The sequence below is a fragment of the Monodelphis domestica genome, chromosome 7 (assembly GCF_027887165.1).
Source record: "Monodelphis domestica isolate mMonDom1 chromosome 7, mMonDom1.pri, whole genome shotgun sequence".
Lineage (NCBI taxonomy): Eukaryota > Metazoa > Chordata > Mammalia > Didelphimorphia > Didelphidae > Monodelphis > Monodelphis domestica.
This window is the reverse complement of record NC_077233.1, coordinates 111,044,328-111,071,184: the sequence shown is the minus strand read 5'-3', so window position 1 is coordinate 111,071,184 and position 26,857 is coordinate 111,044,328. Positions and strand designations below refer to the sequence as shown.

The window sequence follows — 26,857 nt, the reverse complement described above, 5'->3', positions numbered from 1 at the left end:
ATCTTCGAAGAAATACAAACATTTTAATTTACCAAAGCCAAATAGCTTTCTCTCTTCAACAAAAATATCTCTGAACAGTATCATCTTAAGCCTGGCTCATGAATGTCCAAATTCTTCCCTTTCAAAGACATTAGCTAAACATATATTGAGTTATAACAACTTCTATCCCCATTGGTCATAAAATATAGTATATCCTATAGACCACAAAAGAACTAAATTAATAACAAAAACCATTAATAATATAAATATAAATAAAACAAATAAAATGGTTCTATTTTCTCAGTTGTCACTCATACCTTTAGTTCATAAGGTTTTAGAGTTTAAGGAAATTTTAAGCATTATTTAATCTAACCCTCTCATTTTACAGATGAGCAGAGCCCAGAGAGGTTAAGGGACTTGCCTGAAATAACTACAGTAAGTAGTAGCAGAATCAATACTGGAATTACTTAGGTCCTTTGATTCCAAATCCTGTGTCCTTTCCATTGTGCAGGGTTCTGACCCACTTTGCAGTGGCCATACTATCTAGCTTATATTGCTCAAATACAATTTTCAGCCAGTCCTTCCCACGTATTCACTAGGTATTAAGACCTAAAAAAAAGGAAATATTCAAAGATATGGTGTAGCAGAAGGAATGTAGACTTGGAGTCAGAAAGATTCATTCACATCCTGCCTCTGATACTCACTAGCTATATGACTAAGGGAAGGTCACTTAATCTCTCAGCCTTGATTTCCTCACCTGTAAAATGGAGAAAACTGTATTTGTATTTCCAATTCTTAAGGGATTTAATATAGGATTAAATGAGATGATGTGAGGAAAACATTTTGTATCACTAAAGTGATAAAGCTCAATTATTAGTTTTAATTAAATAAGCTGTATTTGTATTGCTACAAAAGTTACCCAGCATAAGAGACCAAAAGTGAAGATGAAAATTAAGCAAAGGTTAAATAAGAGCTGCTCTTTTTGAGGTGTTAAAGAATTGGAAATTGAAGGGATGTTCATCAATTGAGGAATGGCTGAACAAATCATGTTATATGATGGTGATGGAATACTATTTCACTGTAAAGAATGATGAACAGAATGATTTCAGAAAGAGTTAGAAAGACCTTCATGGACTGATGCAGAGTACAATAAGCAGAACCAGAAGAACACTGTACACAGTAACAGCAATATTGTGGAATGATCAACTGTGACAGAATTGGCAACTGTCAGCAATACAAAGTTCCAGGACAGTTCTGAAGGCCTTAGGGGAAAGAATGCCATCCACATCCAGAGAAAGAACTGTTGGAATCACAATGCATATGGAAGCATAATTTTTTTCAATTATTTATTTGGATTTATGGGGGAGGGTATAAGATGACTCACAAAAAATAAACAATATGGATAAAAAATATTAATTTAATTTGTAAAAGGCCTTTAAAGAAGAAAAATATATATATATATATATATAACAATTTAGCCAGGTGGTATATAGACTGTTGGTGTATGGAGTTTGAAAGGCCTGAATCAAGTACTAGCAATGTGATCTTGGGCAACACCTTCAAGCTTTCTGGGGCAAGCTCAGTTTCCTCATTTGCAAAAGACCTATGGCCTTGAAGGTCATCCTATATATGATCATATGACTCTGATTTAACAAAAATGAATGGAAAAAGGATTTCAGAAATAAAACAATGCAGAAAGAAGTAAGGAGAAACAGTCAACTACAAATTCAATGGATATGATGAATAAGGATCTTTGAACTGGCCAAGAAATTTTTTTCCACATTAGTGTCAATCTCCACTTTGGTTTAGCTGCCCAAAAATATTCTCCTGACCCAATAATGCTCCTTCTGGTGGTTTAAGTAATTTTCAGCATATGTAAGTTAGTGACTACAGGTGGAAAGAATGTACTCATTTGTTATGCTCAAATAAATGAAATTAATAAACTCTCTGTAATTACATCCATTAAAAGCATTCAGTTTAGCCATGGCCTGAAGGGATGAAAGAAGGGAAATTTAGAATTTGGCATCACTCAGAGATGGTGAAATTTAAATATTTTAAATTATATTTTGGATCTGATAAAACAAAGTATGAGGGGAAGGAAGGAAGGAAGGAAAGAAGGAAGGAAGAGAGAAAGGGAGGAAGGGAGGAAGGGAGGAAGGGAGGAAGGAAGGCAGGAAGGCAGGCAGGCAGGAAGGGAGGGAGGAAGGGAGGGAGGAAGGAAGGGAGGAAGGAAGGGAGGAAGGAAGGAAGGAAGGAAGGAAGGAAGGAAGGAAGGAAGGAAGGAAGGAAGGAAGGAAGGAAGGAAGGAAGGAAGGAAGGAAGGAAGGAAGGGAGGAAGGAAGGAAGGAAGGGAGGAAGGGAGGAAGGGTTCTGGATCCTAGGGCAGACAGAGCCTTATGTCCCTTTTCTAATTTCCCTACTGCTTCCTATACAGAGGTCCTCACTGCCTCCAAATATGGCCCATTTATTTCAAAGACTCTGACTCTGTTCATGCTAACAGTGCTGTCAAAGAAGGAGTCACAACTTTTGAATTGCAACTGGAGAGTCATATGGCCAAGACCACCAATAGCTATTGAGATGTAGGCAGACTATCACGGCAAATAGTAAATTAGGGGGTTATTGGTCATTCTTCACAAAACTTATTGCACAACTGATAAGTCCTGCTATGCTAGCAAGACCACAGATCATCAGCAACTGAGATAGAAACTGAACCCAAAGGTGAAAGCCCAAATAGATCTTCTCAAGTCCCATCTTGCCACTTTATACATTACAGCTTCTTTCTGATCTCTATCCTTCCAACTCACCTATCCCCTATACACAATGCAAGGGAATTCCCCTTATAATTCATGGACATTAAGCATTAGGGTTACAGTTTTATGGTCATCTTCCTTCCTTCGAAAGTCCAATTTACCCCAATGTCTTAACAGTACCTATAATTATTACTGTCATCTTTTTTCCAAGGGCTCTTTCTTCTGCCTTCTCCAGGCCAGCCTCACTAATATAATCTCACTAAAATAGTTTTTTACCAAGCAATGAATAATGTTTGCATTTCCCCTAAAGCCAATTGGTATATTATACTATCTTCTTTTTTTTTAACCAGATTTACCTAATGCTCACCTCAACATTTATCCAATTTTACCTCTCATCTTTTATAAGATATTGGCCCAGTGGGATCCCACTTAAGGCTCCCTCTTTAAAACCAAGGGGCCAGATAGAAGTCTATACCTCAAAAGATCAGAGAAAGAAGTAAAGGACCCATATGCATAAAATATTTTTAGCAACACTTTTTGTATTGTCAAAGAAATGGAGGGGATGTACATCAACTGGGAAATGACTGAGCAGATTACTGTATATAAATTTAATGGAATACTATTGTGTGATGTGAAAAAAATTGATGAGAATGGTTTCAGAGAAACCTAGAGAGAAATATGAACTGAGTAGAAATGGGAGAACAATTTATGCAATAATAACAGCATAAAGGAAAACAACTTTTAAAGACTTGACACTGACCACAGTTTCAGAGAACCTATGATAAAACATGCTACCTTGCTCATGATTGTATTTTAAAAAATAACAGAGGGAAGTTTGTACCCCAAGGGAAGTTTGGAATTTTGGTATCAAGAGGGGGAGAGAGAGAGAAGAGGTCACATGATAAAGAGGTGATGGACTCAGAGTTCAGACTGAGAAAAAAAAATTGTTGATAATGGCCAATGCAGACATTTGTTTTGCTTGACTATGTGTATTTGTTGCATGTGTTTCCTTTTTTTCTCCAATGGGGAAAGAATTTTTGTTCATTTAAAAAAATGTAATTAAAAAAACATCAGGGATAGTAGTAGGCTTTGTGGTTATATGTCTGGCAAGGTCCATTTTCCCTCTAATTTTACCCCATCTGTTGTTAAACTCATTTTAGGGCTGCAACAGGAAAAAATACAGACCCTCACCTTTCTAAATGGGCTATCTGCAAAATAACTAATTTTTTCCACCTGGGGAGTTAATCCCTAACTAGTAGAAATAGGATTGCCAAATCAATCATTAAGCATTTATTAATTGTCAATTTATTAAGTGCCAGACATTCTATTAGTCACTGAGGACACAAAGAGTGAGATAATCCCTAATAACAAATTATTTACAATCTAACAGAACAATGATATATCTAAGTGTAAACCAAATAAATATTAAACTTATAAATAGAAGATAATTAATTATAAGGTAGATAGGGTTGGCATTAGTAGATGAATGATTGTTTAGAAGGAAGTGTTTGAGTAATGTCTTGAATGAAATAAAAGGGATCCTATGAGGCAGAGATGAGGAGCCAAAGTCCAGGCATTACTGCTCAGAGTGCTATCTCAGGACATATGGGTCTTAATTCCCTCTAATCACGGAATATTAGAACTGAAAGTTACCTTAGAAAGCATCTAGTTAAACCCTGCCATTTTACAGATAGGAAATTGTTAAAATTCAAAGGCTATTCACTTCCCAGAGAAGTGAATTGTTCAGCTATATGGGCTAACTGGAGTGAAAATGAGAACTCTCAGGCCAGTGTACTTTAGACTACCCCAAAACCGTTGCTCATATCCAAATGACAGTATTCCTCGTGACAGAATTTCAGTGACTGGAAAAGAAGCATATAGTACAACTCTCTTAGTCTGACATAAATTTAGTTTAAGTCAATCTAGCTATAGGCAGATCCTTTATAAAAGAGCATCCAAGGGTTAGTAGAAATAGATTTACATTAAGAAATGGCTGAAAATAACAACCATTTCCCTCATGTGGCATGTGCCATAAATTGCAGGCTTTTCAAGATTTATGAGCAGTAAGAGTCATATGCTATTCTAATGGCATCCCATGCTGTGATGATAACCTTTCCAGAAGCCAGGTGTTTTTGTGTTTAGGGTTATCATCAAGCCAAGCAACCAACCAATTTGTTACACCACTACCCAAAAGCAGGCTGCCAAACTGCCTAGGTCACCAACCTCAAAAACTAAGCCAGGCCTGTCTTAGGGTAATATGGGTTCTTATTTACCCATTCAGCATCCTAGGGATAATGGTGAACACCCACCAAACAAGACACAGAACATAGGTGCAGGCCCATAGGGCTTGGCTGTACACAGCTACATCCTCTATGACAGATAAGTTCCCTGGCTATCAGTATAATTACCCAAGTCACATGCTCCTTTCAAGATTCACAAACTAGGACTCTGAGGTAAAGAGCTGGAGATATAATTCAGGATTGACTCAAATCAACTCAGGTTTTGATACTCAATACCTTCTCAAGTCACCCTCTGACCGGAGGGTTGAAGAGCATGAGGGTAGAGCATTAAACTTCCAAAGCTATCCTTACTAAAGGTTTCACAACCTTCCAGGTAAGTCCAATTTCCATCAGCAGCTCTGCTTGGCTTCACATTCCCATGCCCACAGGTACCTTATAGGGGTAACTACCACCACCCCCTGTTTCAGCTTCCTTTTCTGTATTGTCTTCCCTCATTAGACTGTAAGCTCTCTGAAGACAGAGTTGTCTTTCTTTTTCTTATTTGTAACCCTAGCAATTAGCACAATGCCTACCATAAAGTAGGTGCTTAATAAATGAACTGAATCAACTGGTAATCTCATTCCTTAAAGTGCCTAAATGGAATTCCATGGTTTCTAAGGGTATAAAAACCATTGTGGTAGTCTCTCAATTTATTTTCCCTTTATTTTTCCTTCTGAGATCACAAGAAGAGAGGGAGAGCTGTTTGGGGGTTTTGTTTCCCCATTTCTTCACCCACTATAAGGCACTGGATGTGAATGTCATGTTCCTACAACCTTTTCTTAGTTTACTGTCAATCACATGAGATTAGGATTTCGAGTTTGAAACTACTTTAGAAAACATCTAATTTCATTCCCTCAATTTTGCTAGTGAAAAAACACTCTTAGCAGCCTAGTTCTTTAATCTACTCAGCACTCTGTGACCTGCCTCTCCACTCAAACTCACCCATACCCTAGAATGTTTCCACTTTTTTATTTTGCTGTCTCAGCAGAGATTCTACTTCCATGATTAAGAGCTCTGAAATTCTTTTATCCAATCACAACTTACTATTATTCCATCTTTCCTTAGACCTTACTCCTAAACTTATTCTTCAACCTTGTCAATTTTTTGTCCTAACTCTAACCTCCAATCCCACCCTCTCTTCATTCTTTTCATTGCTGTGTCCAAGACTCTCTTCCCTATCTATCCTCTTTCATGACCTCATTAGTTCACATGTACTTCATTATTCTCTAAACTGACAACACCCAGACCTAGTCTCACTCTTGAACTCCAGTAGCACATCACCTACTAGATATTTCTAACAGTCTCTCAAACTCAGCATGTCCAAAGCAGAACTCATATCTTTCTTCCAAAACTTAGACCTCTTCTCCATTTCCCAATTTTTATCAAGGATATCAATAATCCAGGTGCAAGAACTTGGAGTTATCTTTGACTCCTCACTCTTCCTCACCCCACATATTTAACCAGGGTGTACAGGGTGTCCAGAAGACCAATACCTTTGCCATGAAGGCTTGCCAAATACTTTTCAGGCCAGCTTTCCTCTTTTGGTGTATACCTACCACTCAGCTCTTACCTATGGCTCCAAGAAGCTGCTGCATATACATCAACCATACCCCAGTAAAACTGTCTCAGCAGACTGGCTAAATAAGAATGATTGCTGAGTTGGGGGGATATCTATTCCAAACACTAAAAGACTTCCCAGACTTCCCCCGGAAGAAAGGGCAGATGAAAATGGTACTGCAGAGCACTAAGAGCTAGGTGAAGCATCATAGAAGCCAAGATCATCCATTACATTCCAAGCCATCAACAGTCATCTTGACTTTTATCTTGCCACTGGTCTTGGATAAGAGAGAGTGAAGCTGATGGCTCTATGCAATTCTGCCTCTTTTAAATTCAATTTATGCACAAGTCAAAAGCTATCACCCAGTGAGGTCATTTTAGTCCTCTTCAGGTATGAAGGACAACAACCTACCACCCAATCTAACCAATTGCCAAATGTATTTTTTACTCCCACTATCTCATGTTCATCCATCACTTTTTCTCTACTCACACAGACACCAATCAAATGCTATTAAGTGTCTAACATATTCCAGACACTGTACTAGGTGTGAGGATATAGAATAAACAGAAACATCCCCTCCTTCAAAGAGCTTATATTCTTCTGAAGGAGACAATAAGTAAATAAACATTTATGTGTATATACATATTACATATAAAATAAATGAGATCATTTGGGGAGGGCAGGCATTAGGAACTAGGGATGATCAGAAATCACTTCACTGCAGAACAGTGGTACTTGAATCTTGAAGGAAACAAAGGATAAGAACTGCCTAATTCTTTGATCAAGACCCCAATTTTTCCCCCTAGCCCCACATAAGGGTGAAGATCACAAGTAAAGTTAGCATGAATAGAACCAGTAAGAAAAACTGGACTTCCTTTCCCTAAACCCTCTTTTACCATGGTTCAGAGAAATGGGCCCAGGAATATTTGGTTCCCCTCTGTTTTTTATATCCCTCTCATTTGGGGGTGCTAGTGGTAATCCCCAACAAACCTGGGAATTCAAGCTATGGAAGCCTTGAATCCAGAATTATAGGTAGGATAATACCACTAGTCAGCCTGTCAGAAAGGCACAAAGAAGCCAGGGTGCCTAAAACATGTCCCCAAAAAGAGTTCTGGAATTGGAACTGAGATTATAGAGGACTCTATAGGAATAGAGCTAAACTAAGAACCTAATACTCTCTCCTCTCCCCAGACACTGAGGTGGTATAAAGGGGGAAGAGTATTATATGATATTTAAATAATAATATATAAAGAGGGAAGAAAATCCAATATGTCAAGAGGAGTAAGTCTATATATTGGTGATTTTAACTTTTGAAATAAATATTTCTTTGTAAAAGCTAATCCTGTTATTAGTGGCTAAATGGAATTGTGATACAGGAGACCCTCCCTAACCTCGGGGAAAACCCCTTTGGGGAGCTGGAGAGAACTATAGACACCCCCAAAAAAAAGAGTACCAAGAAACTCTGGAGAGGAGACATGTAGTAACCAACCTGGTTTTCAGACTGTGAGGACCACAGAAGTCATGTTGTTACTACTCATGTAAAACATCATAGTATAGTAGATGGAGAGTGAGCTATGGATCCTGGGAGATCTTGATTCAAATCTCGCCTCTAATACATGCTGGCTATGCATTGAACTGCTTTGATAAAGAAAGTTTTCTCATGGAGATTCAGTGACTATCAATGAAATCACAGATCTAATATTTTATCCTCTTAAGTGGATAATTAAGTGGATAATTAAGTGGTTAATGTCTTAGTAAATTCTCTGAAAGCAGAGACTGTCTCATTTTTGTCCTTGTATCCCCAGAATCTCGAATGGAATTGCTATTGTTCTTCAGTTGTTTCAGTCTCTTTATGATCCTATGGATCATGGAGTTTTCTTTTATTTTTAACTTCTACTTTTTTTAACAAGTTAATCCCAGAATTTTATTTTTTTATTATTTTTTATTTTAAAATATTTTTTTCAGGTTTACATGATTCATTTTCTTTTCCTCCCCTCTTCCCTCACACCTCCCAAAGCCAACAAGCAATTCCACTGGGTCGTACAAATGTTATCACTTGATACCTATTTCCACATTATTCATTTTTGCTATAGAAAGATTTTTTTAAAGCATGGGGTATTCTGACAAAGATACTGGAGTGGTTCATCATTTCCTTCTCCAGTGGCAAACAGAGGTTAAGTGACTTACCCAAGGTCATATAAGTAGGAAGTTTCAGAGACTAGATTTGAACTCATATCTTCCTGAATCCAAGGCCAGCACTCTATCTTCTGTGCCACCTAACTGCCCAACACATAATATATGCTTAATAATTGCTAAATTCCTCACCAATTCAGGAAATGATTGCCCATAATCCTATAGCAACTAGTAGTTAACCTAGGATTAGGATAGCTCCTTAGACACCCAACCTATTGTTCTTTCTACATACCCTAGTCTTTATAATCATTTAAAGTTCAGTTTTGGACATGTTTCAATGTCTGTTTCTTCCCTTTGGCAAAATTGATATTTTTATGTCTAGGGAAATTTTTCAGGTTTTGTTTTAATTCATGACTATATATATTATTTATGGTCATAAATAGCATGTACAAAGTTATTTCATCTTCCAGATAGTGAGGAACATTCAAGTTAGGGCCCACAGAATGAAGTAGATTGAACATGGCTTCTTCACAAAATTTTAGGTTTCCTCCTTTCATCTCTCTTTATAGGTCACTAAAAAACTCTGAATTTTGTTGTTGTTGAATTTCCAAGACAGGCATTTTGGAATTCTGGACTGTGTGCTTCCAATTGATACTTGGATGGTTCATCTTTTGGCTGAAAGTTTAAATACAATCAGAGCTCTCATTTTTTGGTGACCCCTGAGATGCCACATGATTGATAACATCTGCCTTCTCTAACATTCCAAGGAAAAGATACCCCTCCCTCCCTCTCTCTGCCAACATCCCCATCTCTAGACTATTTGTTCAAATGTTAAACTCTGATACATGTCCCAGTGGCTACATCTCTGGGAAAAGGTTGGGAGTTATTCCCCCATCTTTTTACAATTCTATATTACTTGGTTGGCTGGTGAGCCTCTCTTGGAGAAGCTTCTTCAGCCAAGGGAATAAAAGAAGGAAGATGCTAAGTAAACAAAGGAAAGTCTTCACCAAGAACAAGAAAAAGAATATGAAGGAGCAAGCTAAGTTAGCACTTCTAATCAATACATACATCTTTCTTTTCTCTCCCTCTCTCTTACAAAATTCTTCTTTTCAGGAGGGAGGTTCATGGCTTCTGACCCTTCTGGGTTCAAGGGGTCCATGGCTTCAAGCTTGAGGATTAGGTTTAAGTTAAGGAATGATAAGACAAGATTCTAGGAGCCTATGGTTTGATTCTCACACTCGTGATTTTCTCAATAGCAAAAGAGAAACTTCTACTTTGAAGGCCTGTTCTCCTGATTACTGACTCTTTTTCTGGAACCACCATTTTAGGAAAGGCTGTACTTCACCTCACTTATATCTCAATTCACTCCAAGGAATTCCCCTCCTCCTCAAAAGCCTCCTTGCTATCTCCTAGGTAGCCTTCCCATTCCCTTTCAAGTTACTCTTTGTGTGTTTATCTTCCCCATTACAGTGTAATCTCCTTGATCAGCAGGGACTGACTATCTTGTTTGCTTGCATTTGTATCTTCAGCATTTAGCTCAGTGCTTGGCACCTACTAAGTATTTTATCAATGCTCTATAAAAAAAAAAAACAGAAGGGGAAGGGCCTTTATAAATTACCTAGTTTGACTTGCTCATTTTACTTAGGAAGAAACTGAGGCCCAGAGGTATTAAGTGACTTGCCAAAGAGCAGTAGGGAGGTGGAGAGTGAACAAGACAGTGGAAAGAAGAAATTCTTATAGGGCTTCCAGTCTCCCCAACCCCAAACTGGATACCAGTTACAGAGAGACCAATCTTTTCCTGAAGAAGCATAAGACTAAAAATCATGTTTCCCCATTTCCTGACAGAGATGCAAGATGAAATATACATTTTGGGGTATGGCCAATATAGGGATGTTTCGTGTAACAACAAATGCATATTTATTATTATAAAGAATTTTGTTTTCCTTTTTCCCCAAAAAAGAAGAGTAGGTGGGAGGAAGAAAAAATAAGTGCTCATTAGCTGAAAATATATATTTCTTAAATTTTAATAAGCAAGCCTAAATTTGTCTCAATTTCCCAGACTCCTCTGGTTGCCACAATGACTTCCCTTCGTGGTAGATAGAACCCTTCCCTGAGGATCTATTAATAATTTTAGTCCCAGCTTTGCCACTGACTAGCTGTGAATGCATAGCGTCACATGTCACTTCACTTTATTGAATCTTAGTTTCCTCATCTATAATCTGATAGCTCTAATTTATCTACTTCCAGTTATAACAGGCTAAAATTCCATTAGTATGATTTGAATACCTAACTAGGCTTCGGTGCTGACAATGTTTCTGAAAAAGAAAACACCCAACACAGTCAGAGTAGGATTTCACTTAGTCCTCAGCAGACAAATTGGGACTAAATTGAATTAGAACATGTTAAGTAGGCCTGAACTCGCTCATAATCTCAGTTGATTGGATGAATGGATGGATGGATGGATGGATACATGGATACATGGATACATGGATGGAAGGATACATGGATGGATGGATACATAGATGGATGGATGGATGGATGGATGGATGGATGGATGGATGGATGGATGGATAGATGGATGGATGGATGGACAGATATAGACAGACAGATAGATAGATAATAAACAGATTAATGATATGTCTCATACATAACAAATGTATGTATAAATATATGTGTGCATATATGTTATATATGTATATATATAGTTTGGCAAAAACAGAAATAAAGTTTGCTTTGTATTTTCTCCCACTTTCTTAATGTGCATACGTACAGTTCTCAGAACATGCCCCCTCCTCATTTTTCATTTTCCTCTTTATAAGGAAACAAAAATAATGCAATACAGAACCAAGGCTGAGACTCAAGGACAATGTAAGAATTACAGTATATTTCCATCTATTTTGAGAGCCAAGCCTACGGTCTCTCTAAGCCGAGGGTCCTTCTGTCTAGGTGGAGTGGTCAGGCGAATAATGAAAAGGTGAGAAATAACTGAGTGCTCAGACCTGTGTTTAGGCATCAGACAGCTGTTCTGCCTTGGCACAGAATCTGTGTTTATTATATAGCTTCTGGCACACATTCATTTTTCAACATACATGATCTTCTACAGATAATTGGGTATGTCACACATTAAGAAATCACTTAATCAACAGGTAAGAGCTAGATGGCTATTTGTCTCTAATATTATAGAAGACACCCTTTTAAAACCATAGATTGGATACTGAAGTTGGCTACTGAAGTCTTTTCAACTCTCAAATTCTATGATTCTTTGAATTTTTTGATCCTCTGAGTCATACATAGATTTAGATTAAGAGTCATCTGGATTCAAATCTTACCTCTGACACTTGCTAGTTATATGAACATGGGGAAGTCACGTAACTTCTCTTAGCCTCAATGTCTTTATCTATAAAATAATTAATTCTTTTCTGGAAGGTCCTAATTAATAAAGAAGTTTTTCTTTATGCCAAGTCTAAATTTCCTTTTTTTCCAACTTCTTTGCATTATTCCTAGTGCTGCCCTCAAAAGCTAAATAAAACTAATCGAATCCCACTTTCAGGTGATAGTCCTTTATTTTCCTGAGTCTTATTATCTTTGGGCTAAACATCCTCAGATCTTCCTATGACAACTTTATGAGGCAGGTAATATAATTATAACCCTCACTTTAAAGAAAAAAGAAAATGAGATTCAGAAAATAGACCAGAATCATACAGCTAGTTAAGATTCAGAGTCAAGATTAGAACCCAAATCTTTAAACTCTCAACAGAATGTTTCACTTACTATATCATAGTGCTTGGCTTCATCAGGTCCATGTTTGGCCTACCTTCCACTTCTGAATCTACACTGGGAAAACCTGTTGCAAACGCAACAGTTTTTTTACTGGAATTCTCTTAGAAACTTGCTGTACTTCCCAACCTATAAAATAAGCAGACTATGATACAGGTATTTTCAGGACATTCCTCCAAGTAGAAACAGGAGGTCGCAATCTGGCCTTTTTGCCTAAATAGGAAATAGAGTCCTTAGTTACTCGGGCCACCAGGAAACTTTAAATGCCCTGTTGGGCATTTTTATTAATATATTGCTAGTATTACTATTAGGACTTCTATAAGTTCATCCTTTAAAGCATATTCTTCATTTTTTGTTTTGGGTTTTTTTAGCAGGCTTCCCTCAGGAGATGCAATTATAGTTAGAGACAACTTGGAAGCCTGACTAGCCACCAACTCATCCTAGATGATTAGAGATGGCAGAGGCAGGGGTTCCCAGCTAATAGGTAGACTCCCATAAAGACATTTTATAAGAATAATCCTAGTATTCATTGTTATCTCCCCCAAACAAAAAGATATTTAGATTGTCTTACCTGGTTGTAGAAATGCCCTCCATTGGCGCAATTGCTTTCTGATAATCTATCCTGGGCTTGAAGGATTCTCTTGGTTGATAATTTTGATGGATTCCATAGTTCTCTGTGTACTCTGAAAGAAGGCATTTGGTGTTCTCTGATGGATCATAAATCTTGGTAGGAATATGAGGGCAACGATGACGCCTAAAAAAGAAAAGCAGAGACATTAACAACTCCATTAATGTTCTCCTCAGATGCCTGATCGAGGTATAGAGGCAACTAAACATGATTGAAGGCTTCAGACTCTAGAAGGTCTTACCAAGCAAGAAAGATTAAATTTTTGGAAAAGAGGAGTAGATTCTTTATTAGTAATCCATAGACCAGCTAAATCCATTCTGGGGGACAACCAACAGCAGAAGGTTAGGTTAGTAAAAGGTGCTGAATTTTTTTTTAGCCATGACAATTGATCTACTGAGCACGATTTATTAAGGGAAAAAAGAGAATCTTAAAGGGTCATTGAGTCTAATTCCTTCATTTTATAGATGAGGAAACTGAGGCATAGAAAAGAAAAATGACTTGGGTCTTCATAGCCTATCCACAAAGTACTGAAGAAGTTATTAGAGAACAAGTTTTAATAGAAGGTACTAATAAATTAATTTAATTAGTTCAAACTGTTACTGAAGAATATGGACTCAAGGTACACAATTCAAAACTGTGATCATCACAAAAAGACTGTCATAAAAAAAATGCACTAGATTGGTGATCTAGACTCAGGTTTGAGTGCCAGTTGTTTCACCATGGGCAAAAGTCATTTCAAAATGCAAGGGCTGGTCTAGACTCTAAACAATCTCTGAGGTTCCTGCTAGTTCTATATCCTAAAACATAGGCAAATAAGAATAATCACCCATCTTCTCTGAAAATATATTTGAAGTGGCTAGTATTCATGAGAAAAGAAAAATCAATTTTAAAAAATCACATAGATCTTAACATGACTTTTGGGTAAAACAATGCAAATAAAATTTTGGAAATGCCAGCACTATTCATGGCAATATCAGGAAAAATAGTTGGTTGAGGAATAGACCATGATTATTCCAGAAATCAATATAAAATAATTTATCATGTGCATTGTGTTAATTACATTAAGATGTGTAAATGGGTACAGGGCATTTAACAGGAAAAAATAAATAAAATACCAGCACTAAATGTAATTTGAGAAGCAATGTCATCATTAAATCTGCTTTTACTCATTAATAGAATTATTCTAGAAAGGAAATTAGTGGTGAATGGAATCCAACATCCTAATCTTACAAATGAGAAAACTGAGGCTGAGAAGTTAAGTCACTTTCCTAGGATCACAGTGCTAAGAAAAGTCAGAAGGAATAGATGAATGCAAGTCTTTTTTCCTGACTCCAAATCCCATTCTCTACCCACTATGTCATACTATTCCCTTGCAGCAAAATGGTAGAAATGGTTCTGTCATCAACTTGCTAATCACACATGCAAATTAGGGAATGGTCATGTTAATCTCCTCTAAGACAACCATTTTTATTATAGATTCATACAATTTGGCAGTTATGAAGCTCTCAAATCATCATATTTTTGTGAATTGGTAAAATAATAACTGACATATAAAATAGCAATTTCAAGTTTACAGAGGACTTCTCTTACAAAAATGCTTTGAGGTTGGTAATAGATATGTGGCTTAGTAAATGGAAAGCCAGGTCTGGTGACAGGAAGTCCAAGGTTCAAAACTGGCCTCAGACATTTCCTATATGTGTGACCCTGGGTAAGTCACTTAACTTCTATTGCCTAGTCCTTACTGCTTTTCTGCAGAAATCAATGGGGATAATATTACTAGGACATCCATCTTCACATCCCAGGGTTTTCTGGATGTTCAGAAAGCCTTATTTGGGCAGACCTTTGACATTTACATCTTAACATTCCCATAACCTACATTTAGCAGCAAAGACAGGAAACCAACTCATTGCCTTCATTTCTTATTCCAACTTTGTCTCCTTCTCCAAACCATGCTAATGCCTACCAATAATCCATCCCCAAAACCATACTGGTAATTGTTTAAACTGACAATTAATTGAATATGCCACCTGTGCAAAATAGTTTATGCCTAGAAATGTATTTTTTTGGCAAACTATTTCCAGTCAAGACAGGGGAAAATCCTTCTGGATATGCATGTCCCTATTGTAAAGTGGGTATCATTACAAGAAGTTACTATCACTAGCAGCCGGATGAGCACATTGTATAATTGACATATTTGCAATGAAATTGTAATTTTAAACCACAGTTTCGTTTCTTTAAGGACTTTGAAACCTATTTTTCTCTCTTTCTGATGACTAGGAATTTGTTAGCTACTGTAAAAGAAAAGGGAAAACATGCTATATTTTCAATCAGTCAACAAGTATTTAAGTGCACACTCCTGGACTAAATGCTTCAGTCTTTTAAGTGTTCTGCGTTCCATCTGGGAGACAACTTGTCTCGGTATCTGCACATATAGTGGACAGAAAAGTAATCTGGAAAGGAAAGACCCTAAGTAGAGGAAGAAAGGGGAGGGAGGAGTGTGGGAAAGACCCTGAAGGTGGTCTTGGAGAAATCCAGGGAAACTAAAAGACAGAGGTAGACTACAAGGAAGAAAGAGGCTTTTGATAGTCTTGAGGTAGCTTTGTTTTTATGAAAATACAGTGCAGAATTGTTTTAATTATTCAAAATGGAGTGTATTAAATAGTTAATTGCAATAATCATCTTATAAAATACTAGTAGGCTTCAAAGAACTTGCACATTTGGAGGCACATTCCATGTGACAAGTATTTGTCTTTCCTCCATTTTACAGGAAATTTCTGAAATTGTTGTGTGTGTTTCATGTTTGTGTATATATGAAAATGTTCATGAACAAAAACCCAATTGCTTTTAGTAAACAACAGATAAACAAATTCTACACACAGCTCAGCAATAATAATATAGGTCATTTTATTTTGTTTTGGATATGACAAATTAAGAGATAGTTCACAAAAAACAGAATGATCATTGTAAGGTTGAACCATATAACACTTTTCACTTCTTTTTAATATGCCTTTTTATTTTTCTCTCTACTGGTTTCATGTCTTCTGATCCTGAGTATGAACAGGAAGCCATCTGAGGGGGTGTCGGTAATATATTAGGCCCCCCAGGGAAGCATCAGCAAGCATGAAAAAAACAAATCCAGCCATAACAATATAGACTGTCCATCCAAACTGTTCAGCCACATATCTGTAGATAAGGCTCTCTGGTCTCAGATTTCCAATGGGTCCATGACTTCTGGTCCAGAAAGGAGAAAATGTCTCAGAAGGTGATATGATGTCGAGGATATAGAATCAGATCTCTGATTTAGGAGAATCCCTTTGGCAGCTGAGTGAAGGATAGATGGAAGTGGGGAGAGACCCAGCAGCCACTACTGCAATGATACAGGTGTGATCAACCTGTATCAAGGTAGTGTTGGTATCGGAGGAAAGAAGGGGACATGTTGAACAGATGTCTCAAAGGCCTTATCAAAAGATGGAATATGTTGGGGAATGGGGGTGGGAGGGAGGCAGGAATGAAGAATAACTCCTATGATGTGAACCTGGGAGGACTGTAGTGTCCTCAACAATAATAGGAAAGCTTAGAAGGTGGGATTTGGGGAAAATTAAAATACTGAGTTCAGTTTGGGACATATTAGGCTTAAGGTGCCTATACAACACCCAATATGAGATGTCTAATTGGCAATTGGAGATACAAGAGTTCAGCAGGGAAGTTAAGGTTGTATAAATTGTTCTGAATATCATCAATATAGAGATAATTGAATTTGGGAGTTAATGAGAGCACCAAATGAAATAGTATAGGAGAAGAAGAAAAAGAGATAGTCCACGACGGAGCCCTGGAAAATATTCATGGTTATCAAAACTGACTTAAATACAGATCCCACAAAGGATACTGAGAAGGATCATCATCTAGGAGAAGCAGGAGAAAATAGTGTCCTAAAATCCTAGAGAGAAGAGAATATCAAGAGAGTAACCAATAGTGTCAAAGGCTTCAGAGAAGTCAAGAAGTAAGATTAGGAAAAGGCCACTGGATTTAGCAATTAGGAGATCATTGGCAACTTTAGAGGAAGCAATTTCAGTGTAATGATGAAGCCAGAAGCCACACAGTACAGAATTAAGAGGAGGATGAAAAGAAAGGAAATGGAGGCACCAACAAGTTTTATAATCACTAATAAAACTCATGATACATTTATATAAGAAATACTATATTAAATTATATCCAACTTAATTACAAAAAGGGTATTAAAATTATAAAATTCAATGTTGGCAATGCAGTGGAGAGACTAGTATACTATAATTGCTGCTTAAAGTATGAATTGGCACTTTCATGTATCAATCACTCTACTAGGTGATATATACAACAAGAATTTCAAAATTCTTCATAACTTTAAATAAGACTTCCATTATTAAGCCTATACCCTAAAGATGTTATTGAAGGGAAAAAAGACCTATTTATACAAAAATATTCATGGTACTGTTTTTTATAATAACAAATGTCTGTGAACAACCCACATAGATTAACAAAATGGGATATATGAATACAATAGGCTATTGTTGCACCATAATTAATACTAAGTATGACGAATACAAGGAAGTATGAGGAGGCATATGAAGTAAAGACAATAAAACAAGATAATGATATACACACTGGCTACATCTATGGGGCAGTAATAATAATAATAACAATAGCAACAAATTCAGGGGAAAAAATACACAGTAGAAAAAGAGCTTAGAAGAAAAGGGGAAGTGAACAGAACATTTTGTTATCTTGGTGAGGCTCCAAGAAGCTTGCAGCAGGCTCCACTGTGGTTGTCTGCATTTTCTCCTTTTAGTGGAATGAGATTTCTAGCAAATATTCAAAGAGTTGAACTCTCCCTATCACTACTATAACTTGCCTCCATGCCAGTTTTGTGATCTGCATCAGGAATCCATTATCCACTCAATTTTCCTCATCTATAAAATGTTTCTAAAATTCCTTCTAGCTTTAAATCCTATGATTCGAGTTCTGTCATGGTCTATTGTGGAGACTATTACTCTTGGATAATCTTCCCCAAGGACAAGGGATGAGCTTAATTGTGAAGGACATGTCAAAATCACTTAGGTCCCTTCTTGGATATACAGATTTTTCAGATAAATCTGAGATGACAGAATTGTCATCATGGTAATATCAACTCCACATTCTCCACGATCTCCTCCTTCCCCAATCTGGAGACTAGGAGCTCCCTTCACCTAAGAGCAGGAAGAAAGGTGAGTCTTACCCAATAACAGTGGTCCCCAGCCAGTGTTTGGAAAAAGGGTGCTCAATCAACCATTTATGCAGAGATTCTTAACCTAAGGTCCATGAACTTTTTTTAAGTATATTTTGAAAATTGTATTCCAATATAATTGGTTTCTTTTCTATTTAATTTCATTCACTCAGTTAAAATCATTGTTCTGAGGAGTATGCAAAGGCTTAATCAGATAGTCCATGACACAAAAACACTTTAGGAATTCCTGCCCTAAACTCTCCATGGCTCATAAGAAATCTACCATATCTTAGAGTGCACTCTAGTCAAGAAGGAGAATACAAGATCATCAGATATGTATCTTGTATTTTAAGAGAGATTTCAAAAAGTTGAGTTAAGATAAAATTTTAGTGGAGAAAAAAAATCAGATGCTTCTTTGTTCATGATATCATTACTAGACTAATAAGTCAAAGGAATGTTAGAGATTCATTTTAATTTGAGAAATATTAAATGTTAATTTTAACTCACTTATTTAATAAGTGTTCCACAAAATAAATAAATGTATTATATGCAGTACTTGTAGTAGTAGGCAATGTGTGAAGGAAAAAACAGACAAATCTTGCCCTCAAAGAGCTGACATTTGAAGGGGAAGGGAAGAAGGAGGATGGCCTGAGGGAAAGTACTTAGTAGACTTGAGGAGCAGGCAACTGCCACACCAGAAAACTCAGAATAGAGATACTAACCCACAAGAAAAAGCAGAAACAATTCTAAAACTTTCCAGACTTCTGCTGCATATTCTTGATTTTTTGTCTTCTCATCTTCCTATCTCCAAAGGAGCTAGGAAAAAAAACTGCTGGAACTATTATACTCTCATGGTTACCTCATCAGCTCCCATGGGACCTAGGCAGATAGTTCCCCAATGTATATCCAGCCTTAGTCTCTCCCCTAAGCTTTAGTCCCACACATCACCAATTGCATATTGAACATTCAAAATGCATGTCCCAGAAACATCTTAAACACAATACGTCTAAAACTTAATTCATTATCTTTCCTCCTAAACTATCATCTTACTTAGTTTAAGCCCTCTTCATTCCTCACCTAAATTATCACTATAACTAGCATTTATACAGTTGGGGTTTTTTTGCTTTTAAGGTTAGTAACTACTTTACAAATCTCATCTCATTTTATACTCAAAATAACTGTTGGAGGTGTTTTAATATCACCATTTTACAGATGAGGAAACTGGAACAGAGACTTTAAATGACTTAACCAGGTTCACACAGCCAGTAAATGTTTAAAGGTAGATTTGAACTTAAGACCTCAAGTTCACACCCAACATTCTATCCATGGAGCCACCACAACACACAGAAATCACTGAAATATAAATTATTTCAAATTGGTCACTGGTGAAAAGTCTGTCTTTTTAATATCAATGTTCTCCTCATTTTGTTATATGGCTATCTTAGAGCAGCCACTAAAAAATGTCAACTTATATTGAAATCACAGGGCTTTAATTTGATTATCATGTACTCTGATGCTTCCATCATGGCACTGAAGTGACTTGGGGTTCTCTAAGTCTGGGTCTGTTGAGCACTAAATAAGGCAAGTTCTACCAAGCAGTGCAATGGATAAAGAGTAGGACCTAGAACTTCTATAGTGACTTAACCCAGTTTGCCTCAGTTTCCTTCTCTATAAAATAAACTGGAGAAGGAAATGGCAAATCGCTCCAATATGTTTGCCAAGGTAACTCCAAATAGGGTTACAAAGAATTGGACACAACTGAAAATGACTAAACAACAAATTGGTGACCTCTCCAATCAACTTAGTGAGCTTGCATGGTTTGGTCCTACGTCTAAAGGTGTCTAGAAATAGAATGCTGGGTTGGACAATCAGAAAATAAACTTGAGTTTGAATCTTGCTTCAGTTACTTACTATTTATGTGACTCTGGGCAAGTTTTTTAACCTTTCTTAGCCCCAGTTTCTTATAATAGTATCTGGCTTCTAGGGTTGTTCTGAAAATCAAATGTAGATAAAATATATAGTACTTTGTTAAGCTTTAAGTGCTATGTAAACACTAGCTATGATCATTATTATTGTTACTATTATTATCTAAAAAATACCTCCCAGTAGAATATGAGCATGCCTTGTTGTCCAGTCACAAAAACTCAAGATGATTTAATTGACAGAGATTCAGGGGGATAGACAAACTCTAAGAGATGGCCTGTTACTCTCTTCACCCAATGGGAAAAGCCATCCCTTCAGTATTAAAGTGAGGTGTAAAAGAAGAAACATTAATGGAAATTTGAGGTAGAAGCACAGGTAAGAGACTAAACAAGGGTTTACATGAGACCTTAAAGCTTTACTCTTGGACATTGCTCATGAAACTTAACTCCTCGATAGAGGAAAAGGATTTTAAATTCCCTAGGCAGTATAATACTGGAATCTAGCCTCCTATCCAGAAGAATTTCCTTAGCTCTAACTTTGTGTATTGACTTCTAGGTAGCCCCATGTTGAAGAGGATACTCAAGTTCAAGAATGTAAGGGTCAAATTTTCTAGAGCTAGGGTTCTTAGCCTAGGGTCAGTGAATTTTTTTTAATATTTTCATAATTGTATTTCAATGTAATTGATTTCCTTTGTAACCCTACATTTTTTATTTATACATTTTAAAATATTAGAAAAGCTGATTGCTATGTAATTGATGCCTTCAAGTTGCAGTGCTAGGGAAGATTTTTGAGAGTCTCTTAGACAGCAAGAAGATAACCCAGTCAGAACTTAAAGAAATTAAATCAGACTCTTCACTGGAAGGTCAAATACTAAAGCTTAAGCTTAAATACTCTGGCCACATAATGAATAGATGGGACTCATTGGAAGGGACTCTGATGTTGGGAAAGATTGAAGGCAAAAGGAAAACGAATGGCAGAGGATGAGAGGGATAGATAATGTCATAGAAACAATGAATATAAACTTGTACAGAATTCAAGACAAAGTGGAAGATAGAAGAGACTGGTGTGCTATGGTCCATAGGTTCACAAAGAGCTGTACATGACTGAACAATGGAACAACAAGGAAAGATCCACAATCTTCCCCACAGTTCCAAAGGAAACTGTAACATGCACATGCACACACACACACACACACACACATACACACACACATACACACATACACACATACACACACACACACACAAATTATAAGCCCCAGCTTCAAAGAGAAAAAAAAATTCCTAGTTGGAAAACAAGTCAATGAAATCTGTAGATAGTGCATATTGGGAATCTCCTTCTAATAGGAAGGAGATTTCTCATTTAGAAGTTTCAAAGTAAATTTGACTTAGGGGAATCTGAACCTCTTGGGGATACTAGAAGTCTTTTTTTTTAAATCCTTTCCTTCTGTCTTGGAACCAATATTATGTATTGGTTCCAAGACAGAAGAGCTGTAAAGGGCTAGGCAATGGATTAAGTGACTTAACCAGAGTCAGAGGTACTAGAGGTCCTGTAAAAATTGTATCTTCCTGTGCATTCCATAGTGTCCTTTTCATCTTTTCATCCCATTTTCAGTGGGATAAATTTTTTTAAAACTCTCCCATACTTAAGATGCATTCAGTATATTGAGTGCCTGTATACAAATTACCCTGGGGAAAACTGAAACAAGTTATATTCAATATATGTTTTGAAATTTTCCTGAAAAAACTCTAGGTGAGGCTATGCAGCCACAGAAAATGATAAGGGCCTCTTGGGAATCAGCAAAATCTAAATTCAAACCCAATCCAGATAAGCCCAGAATCCTGGGGAATCAATGAGAATGTGTATCAACTAGACCAAGGGTTACACTGTTGTTTTTCCTTTATTTAGAAGATAAATAATGACATCACAGGGAGATATTTTGATTTGAAAGTGAATTGGATTTTACTGAGGCAGTGTTGCACAAAATTGACAGCCTCATTCTCTCTTCCAAACTCATCCAAGTTCAGTGGCAAGACAAAAATCAAGATGACTGTCAATGTCCCAGGATGAAGTGGATGACCTTGGTATCTTCCATGTCTGACCAAGTTCTAAATACTACATAGTGCCTTCTTCAGCCACCTTCACAGCCACTGGAAAAAATTGTTCTCATGTGCCCATTCTGACAAGAGAAGCCTTCACATGTCTGGGTTAGATATCTTCCTAATTCACCAATAGCTTAGAGACCCATTGGTTACCCTCAATCTGGTTTATCCCATCTTGCCAAGACAGTTTTCCCAGGTTGTGGCTGGCTGCTACACATCTTGGAGCCATAGGTGAGAATTGAGTGAAAGGTTGACACCAAAGGTGGATGAGTGGCATCAAAAAGGGCTTGGCAAATCTTCATACTAGATGTTCTAGTCCTCCTTGAACACCTCATACACTAGACAAGAAAAGCTTCAAAGTATGGGTACCATGATACATTCTATGTTTCTTATATAGATTTTTTTCTATAATGTGAACTAAATAAATTCAGAGACCACTGATCGTTGGGTTGGTGACAGAATGATTTTTTTTGGCCACTTTCAAAAACGTTTACTCAAGGCAGCGAGGTGGCTCAGTGGATTGAAAACCATGCCTGGAGATAGGAGATCCTAAATTCAAATCTGGTCTCAGACATTCTTACCTGTGTGACTGTGGGCAATTCAATCTGATAAATCTATTACCTAGCCTTTACCAACTCTTCTGCCTTGCAACTGACATATTTATTCATTATAATTATAAATATTAGATTTATTATAAATTTCAAGACAGAAGGTAAGAGTTTTAAAAAAATCTACTCCAGAGTACAGGGGGTTTCAATCTGAATTGTGAAAGTGAAGTGAAGGGAATACCCACCCAGATGAAATTACATATCTTTGAAGTATTGAACCACTAGGGATAGAACATGATCACAATCTATGCTGACACCATGTGTAGAAGGAATAACAGCAGGAATTTTCCTTCCTTGAATTCTGAGGTTTATGTCAGCTATAATATGCTTGATCTAACCATGACCTTTTGGTATCCTCCAGAAATCAGGGATCTCATGAACTTATTATTCTCTTCTTTAAAAATCTGGCATGCTGAATTTCAAATAAAACCAGACAATAGCGCTTCACAAATTTCTCCTACCTTCTGTCTGTAAATAAAAACTTATTCGTCCAAACTTAAATCAGAAGAATTGTTATTTAGATCTGGACACCCACATAAGCAAAGTATGACAAATTTAGTGATAATAAGAATGATGATAATAATAATACCACCACCACCGATTTATAAAGCACTTTAAGATTCACAGAGTGCTCAGGAATAGGAATCATAGGTATTATTACCCTCATTTCATAGAAGAGTAAACTGAGGCTCAGAGAAGCTAAATGGCTTGCTCAAAGTCACATAGTAAGTATCAGAGATGGAATTCAAGTTAAAATCTTTCCTAATTCCGTGCTTGGCACTCGTTTACCATACCACAATGACATATATTCTCAATTTTTAAAGACTTCTTGACCTTGGACCCTTGAGTTATTGCTCACAGGAGGAATGGGCTATAGTGAGAATAGAATTTTACATGTGGGAAACAGGAAAAGAAAACACTCATCTTTCACATAAAAATCTATATCTTGTTGAAAGAACTCCACATCTCCTGTTGGTAAGCTCTTCCTGTTGAATAGAAACTCCTGGAGAACAAGTACTGTTTCTATTTTTATTTTTGCCTTAGTATCTCTGGCATCTAGCACAGTTCCCTGGCATAAAGTAGGTGCTTAATAAATCCTTGATTTTTTTAATTTTCCCTGCCACTATTCATTTATAGGTTTTCATTGCCACCTGTCTCAGTGATATATTGTCATAAATTCCTACTTTCTACTTCTCTTCTCAGACCTCTCCAATCTGTCCTTTGAACCACTTTCCAGTCTAAGACAACTTAGGATATGTTGGAAGCAGAGCCTTGGCACACACACATAGAGGCAACACTAGCAGTGGGCCTCAGACGTGACTACAACAGCAAGAGTTTGGGGAAATCTGAGCCCAAAGATGATAAAGGAGGCAGACCACTAGTCAGAAAGAGATTACAGGACACCCTTTGCTGGTTTTGACTAGTGATTCTTATTTCCCATAAGCAGTTCTGGTTCTTAGTTTCAGGGCAGAGAAATAGGCAGGAAAATGAGGAAGGAAGGAAGGAAGGAAGGAAGGAAGGAAGGAAGGAAGGAAGGAAGGAAGGAAGGAAGGAAGGAAGGAAGGAAGGAAGGAAGGAAGGAAGGAAGGAAGGAAGGAAGGAAGGAAGGAAGGAAGGAAGGAAGGAAGGAAGGAAGGAAGGAAGGAAGGAAGGAAGGAAGGAAGGAAGGAAGGAAGGAAGGAAGGAAGGAAGGAAGGAAGGAAGGAAGGAAGGAAGGAAGGAAGGAAGGAAGGAAGGAAGGAAGGAAGGGAGGGAGGAAGGAAGGAAGGAAGGAAATATTCCTGCTGCCCACCTCCTTTTCACATGCATGATATCAGAAACCTCTTAAATCGTTTTTTCATTCATATGTCATGGAAGTCTTTAGTCTTCTTTCTGTGAAGCTGTGAGCTGCTTTTTTTGCTAATTATCACAGCTAAATTGCATATATATATATATATATATATATATATTACATATGTTAGTTCAACAAGGGGACTCACCCATTTATTCACTCATCAAACATGTATTAGTCAAATGCTATATGAAAGGTACAAGGTGGTGTTAGAAGTTTGCTATATTGTCAAGTGGGGGAAACTTGGAGGTGACCCAAGCAAGGAAAGACACTTCCCAGCTTTGGGCTTGCTGCCAAATAACATTCCTTGCCTAAGTTCCCCTAAGTAAAGTTTTCCCAAGGCTCTTGCCCTACCACCATAGCCTGAGGGCTGTCTCAGAGTCAGTTCTTCTCATCTTCTCCTCTCTATCCCATCCACCTGTGGTCCTACCCCTGGGTCGAGCCCCATCCTTATATGAAATATGGTCACTTTTCTCTAACACGACTTGCCTGCTGTGAAAGAGACCAGGGGGACTCCTTGACAAAAAACTGGAGGAATTCAAGAGGCAAGGGTCGATTTGGTTTCCAATTCAAACAGTAGGACTCCTTCTACTTCTGCTGTGTCATTGACTTTACTATTATAAATTGTACCTGTTGGTATCTCATCTTGGCATGTTTCTCCTTAGCAATTCCAATTTGTTCCAAAAGTCCAACACCTGCCCAGAGAAAAATATTTATTGATAGTTGTGGACGAATGCTAATTTGTGGTTCTCTCTTTGACACATCAAGGGTTTCTCTCTACCTTCAGACAGCTCCCCCATTCCTACCCCAAAACAATTATTACACTGTCCTTCAAAATGAAAAATCCTCTATACCAATGAGTGAAGCAACATTAGAGTGAAAGTTTTATTTCACTCAACTTTATTCCTCCAAGTGCCATAAATATTTTTAAATAAGGGCCTGATTCTTAGATACTGATGTCACTGTTATGCCCCCACCACCACACCAAAAGGCAGAAGGCTGGTTTCTGCATTTAACAGTCACTACAGCTGAAATGAAAGAATGAGATTACCTCATTGCTTTGTTGTACTCAACATGTCAAATTGTACTTCAGTCTCCCTAAATTTTTCCTTAGACATTTGCCATTCAATCTTGGTGGAATTTTTAAATAAGTTTTATGACTGCCTTCTGTTTCACCAGTCACTCTCAATATATCCCCTACCATTAAATCCTCCAAAGGAAAGGTAGAAAAAGGCTAATAACTGATAGCAAGTGTTCCCAATATTTAATTAAGAGGTGAGAAATGTACTTCAAAGTCTGCTCTCAGGAACAAAGTTGGGCATTGCAATTAATCTGAATTTGGCTTTCTTAAAAGGAAAGGAGTTTAAAATAATCTCCTTCTCAGCCATATTCCTTTCCATTTTTTTAGCCATTGCTATCTTTTCCAGATACTGCTAAATTTATTCCATAAAATAAAACATTAGAAAATAATTAAGACTTATCATTAAATATCATATACTAACTTGCTTCCTGGCAAAGATGTTAAGCTCCACTAATTGCCAATTAACTAAAAATAAGTTACAGATTTGATTTCATTACTTGAAAAACACATTAAGAATTTTTGGTTCTAGGAAAATGCTACCACTGTAGAAATTCTGCTGATTTGGAGAGTAGAGAGAGGGTGGTAAGGGAGGGGTTTTCAGCTGAAATCAGTACTTGTTAAACCCTTTGGGTTTCTGGAAGAATGCATAGAATTTAAAAAGAGTTTCTTATTAGACCTCCCAGATGCTGGCAAAGTAGTAGGACTCAAAGAGGTGTTAGGGGAGAACAGACAGGCACTGGTATGAATCCACATTTTGATTTTTCACATCATGTAAGAGAGAAAAGTAAGCTTCTTTGTGAAAAAGAAAGATTAACTAAAATAATACTCTGCTCTCTGATTTCTTTCTCCCAGGCTGACTCTGGAATTTTTGTTTGTTTGTTTCTCACTTCAAATCTTCTACTATTTCTACGAATAACAGAAAATTGTTTTCAGATTTTGATGAACTTGATAATGTAGTTCTCAATGGAG

General features: G+C 37.1%; 1 protein-coding gene across 2 annotated transcripts in view; it reads right to left on the bottom strand.

Annotated features, from left to right (window-relative positions):
• SAXO1 (stabilizer of axonemal microtubules 1) overlaps window positions 1-26,857 on the bottom strand; it is a 110,307-nt gene that overhangs the window by 12,673 nt on the left and 70,777 nt on the right. The window contains exons 2-3 of one of the 2 annotated variants that reach the window (XM_007499615.3): window positions 25,438-25,502; window positions 13,048-13,230 (exon numbers count right to left, since the gene is read on the bottom strand). In XM_007499615.3, coding sequence (XP_007499677.1) covers window positions 13,048-13,070 — 23 coding nt within the window. In that variant the 5' untranslated portion in view covers window positions 13,071-13,230; window positions 25,438-25,502. The remainder of the gene's footprint in view (window positions 1-13,047; window positions 13,231-25,437; window positions 25,503-26,857) is intronic. The other variant, XM_007499614.3, reaches the window with a different exon arrangement.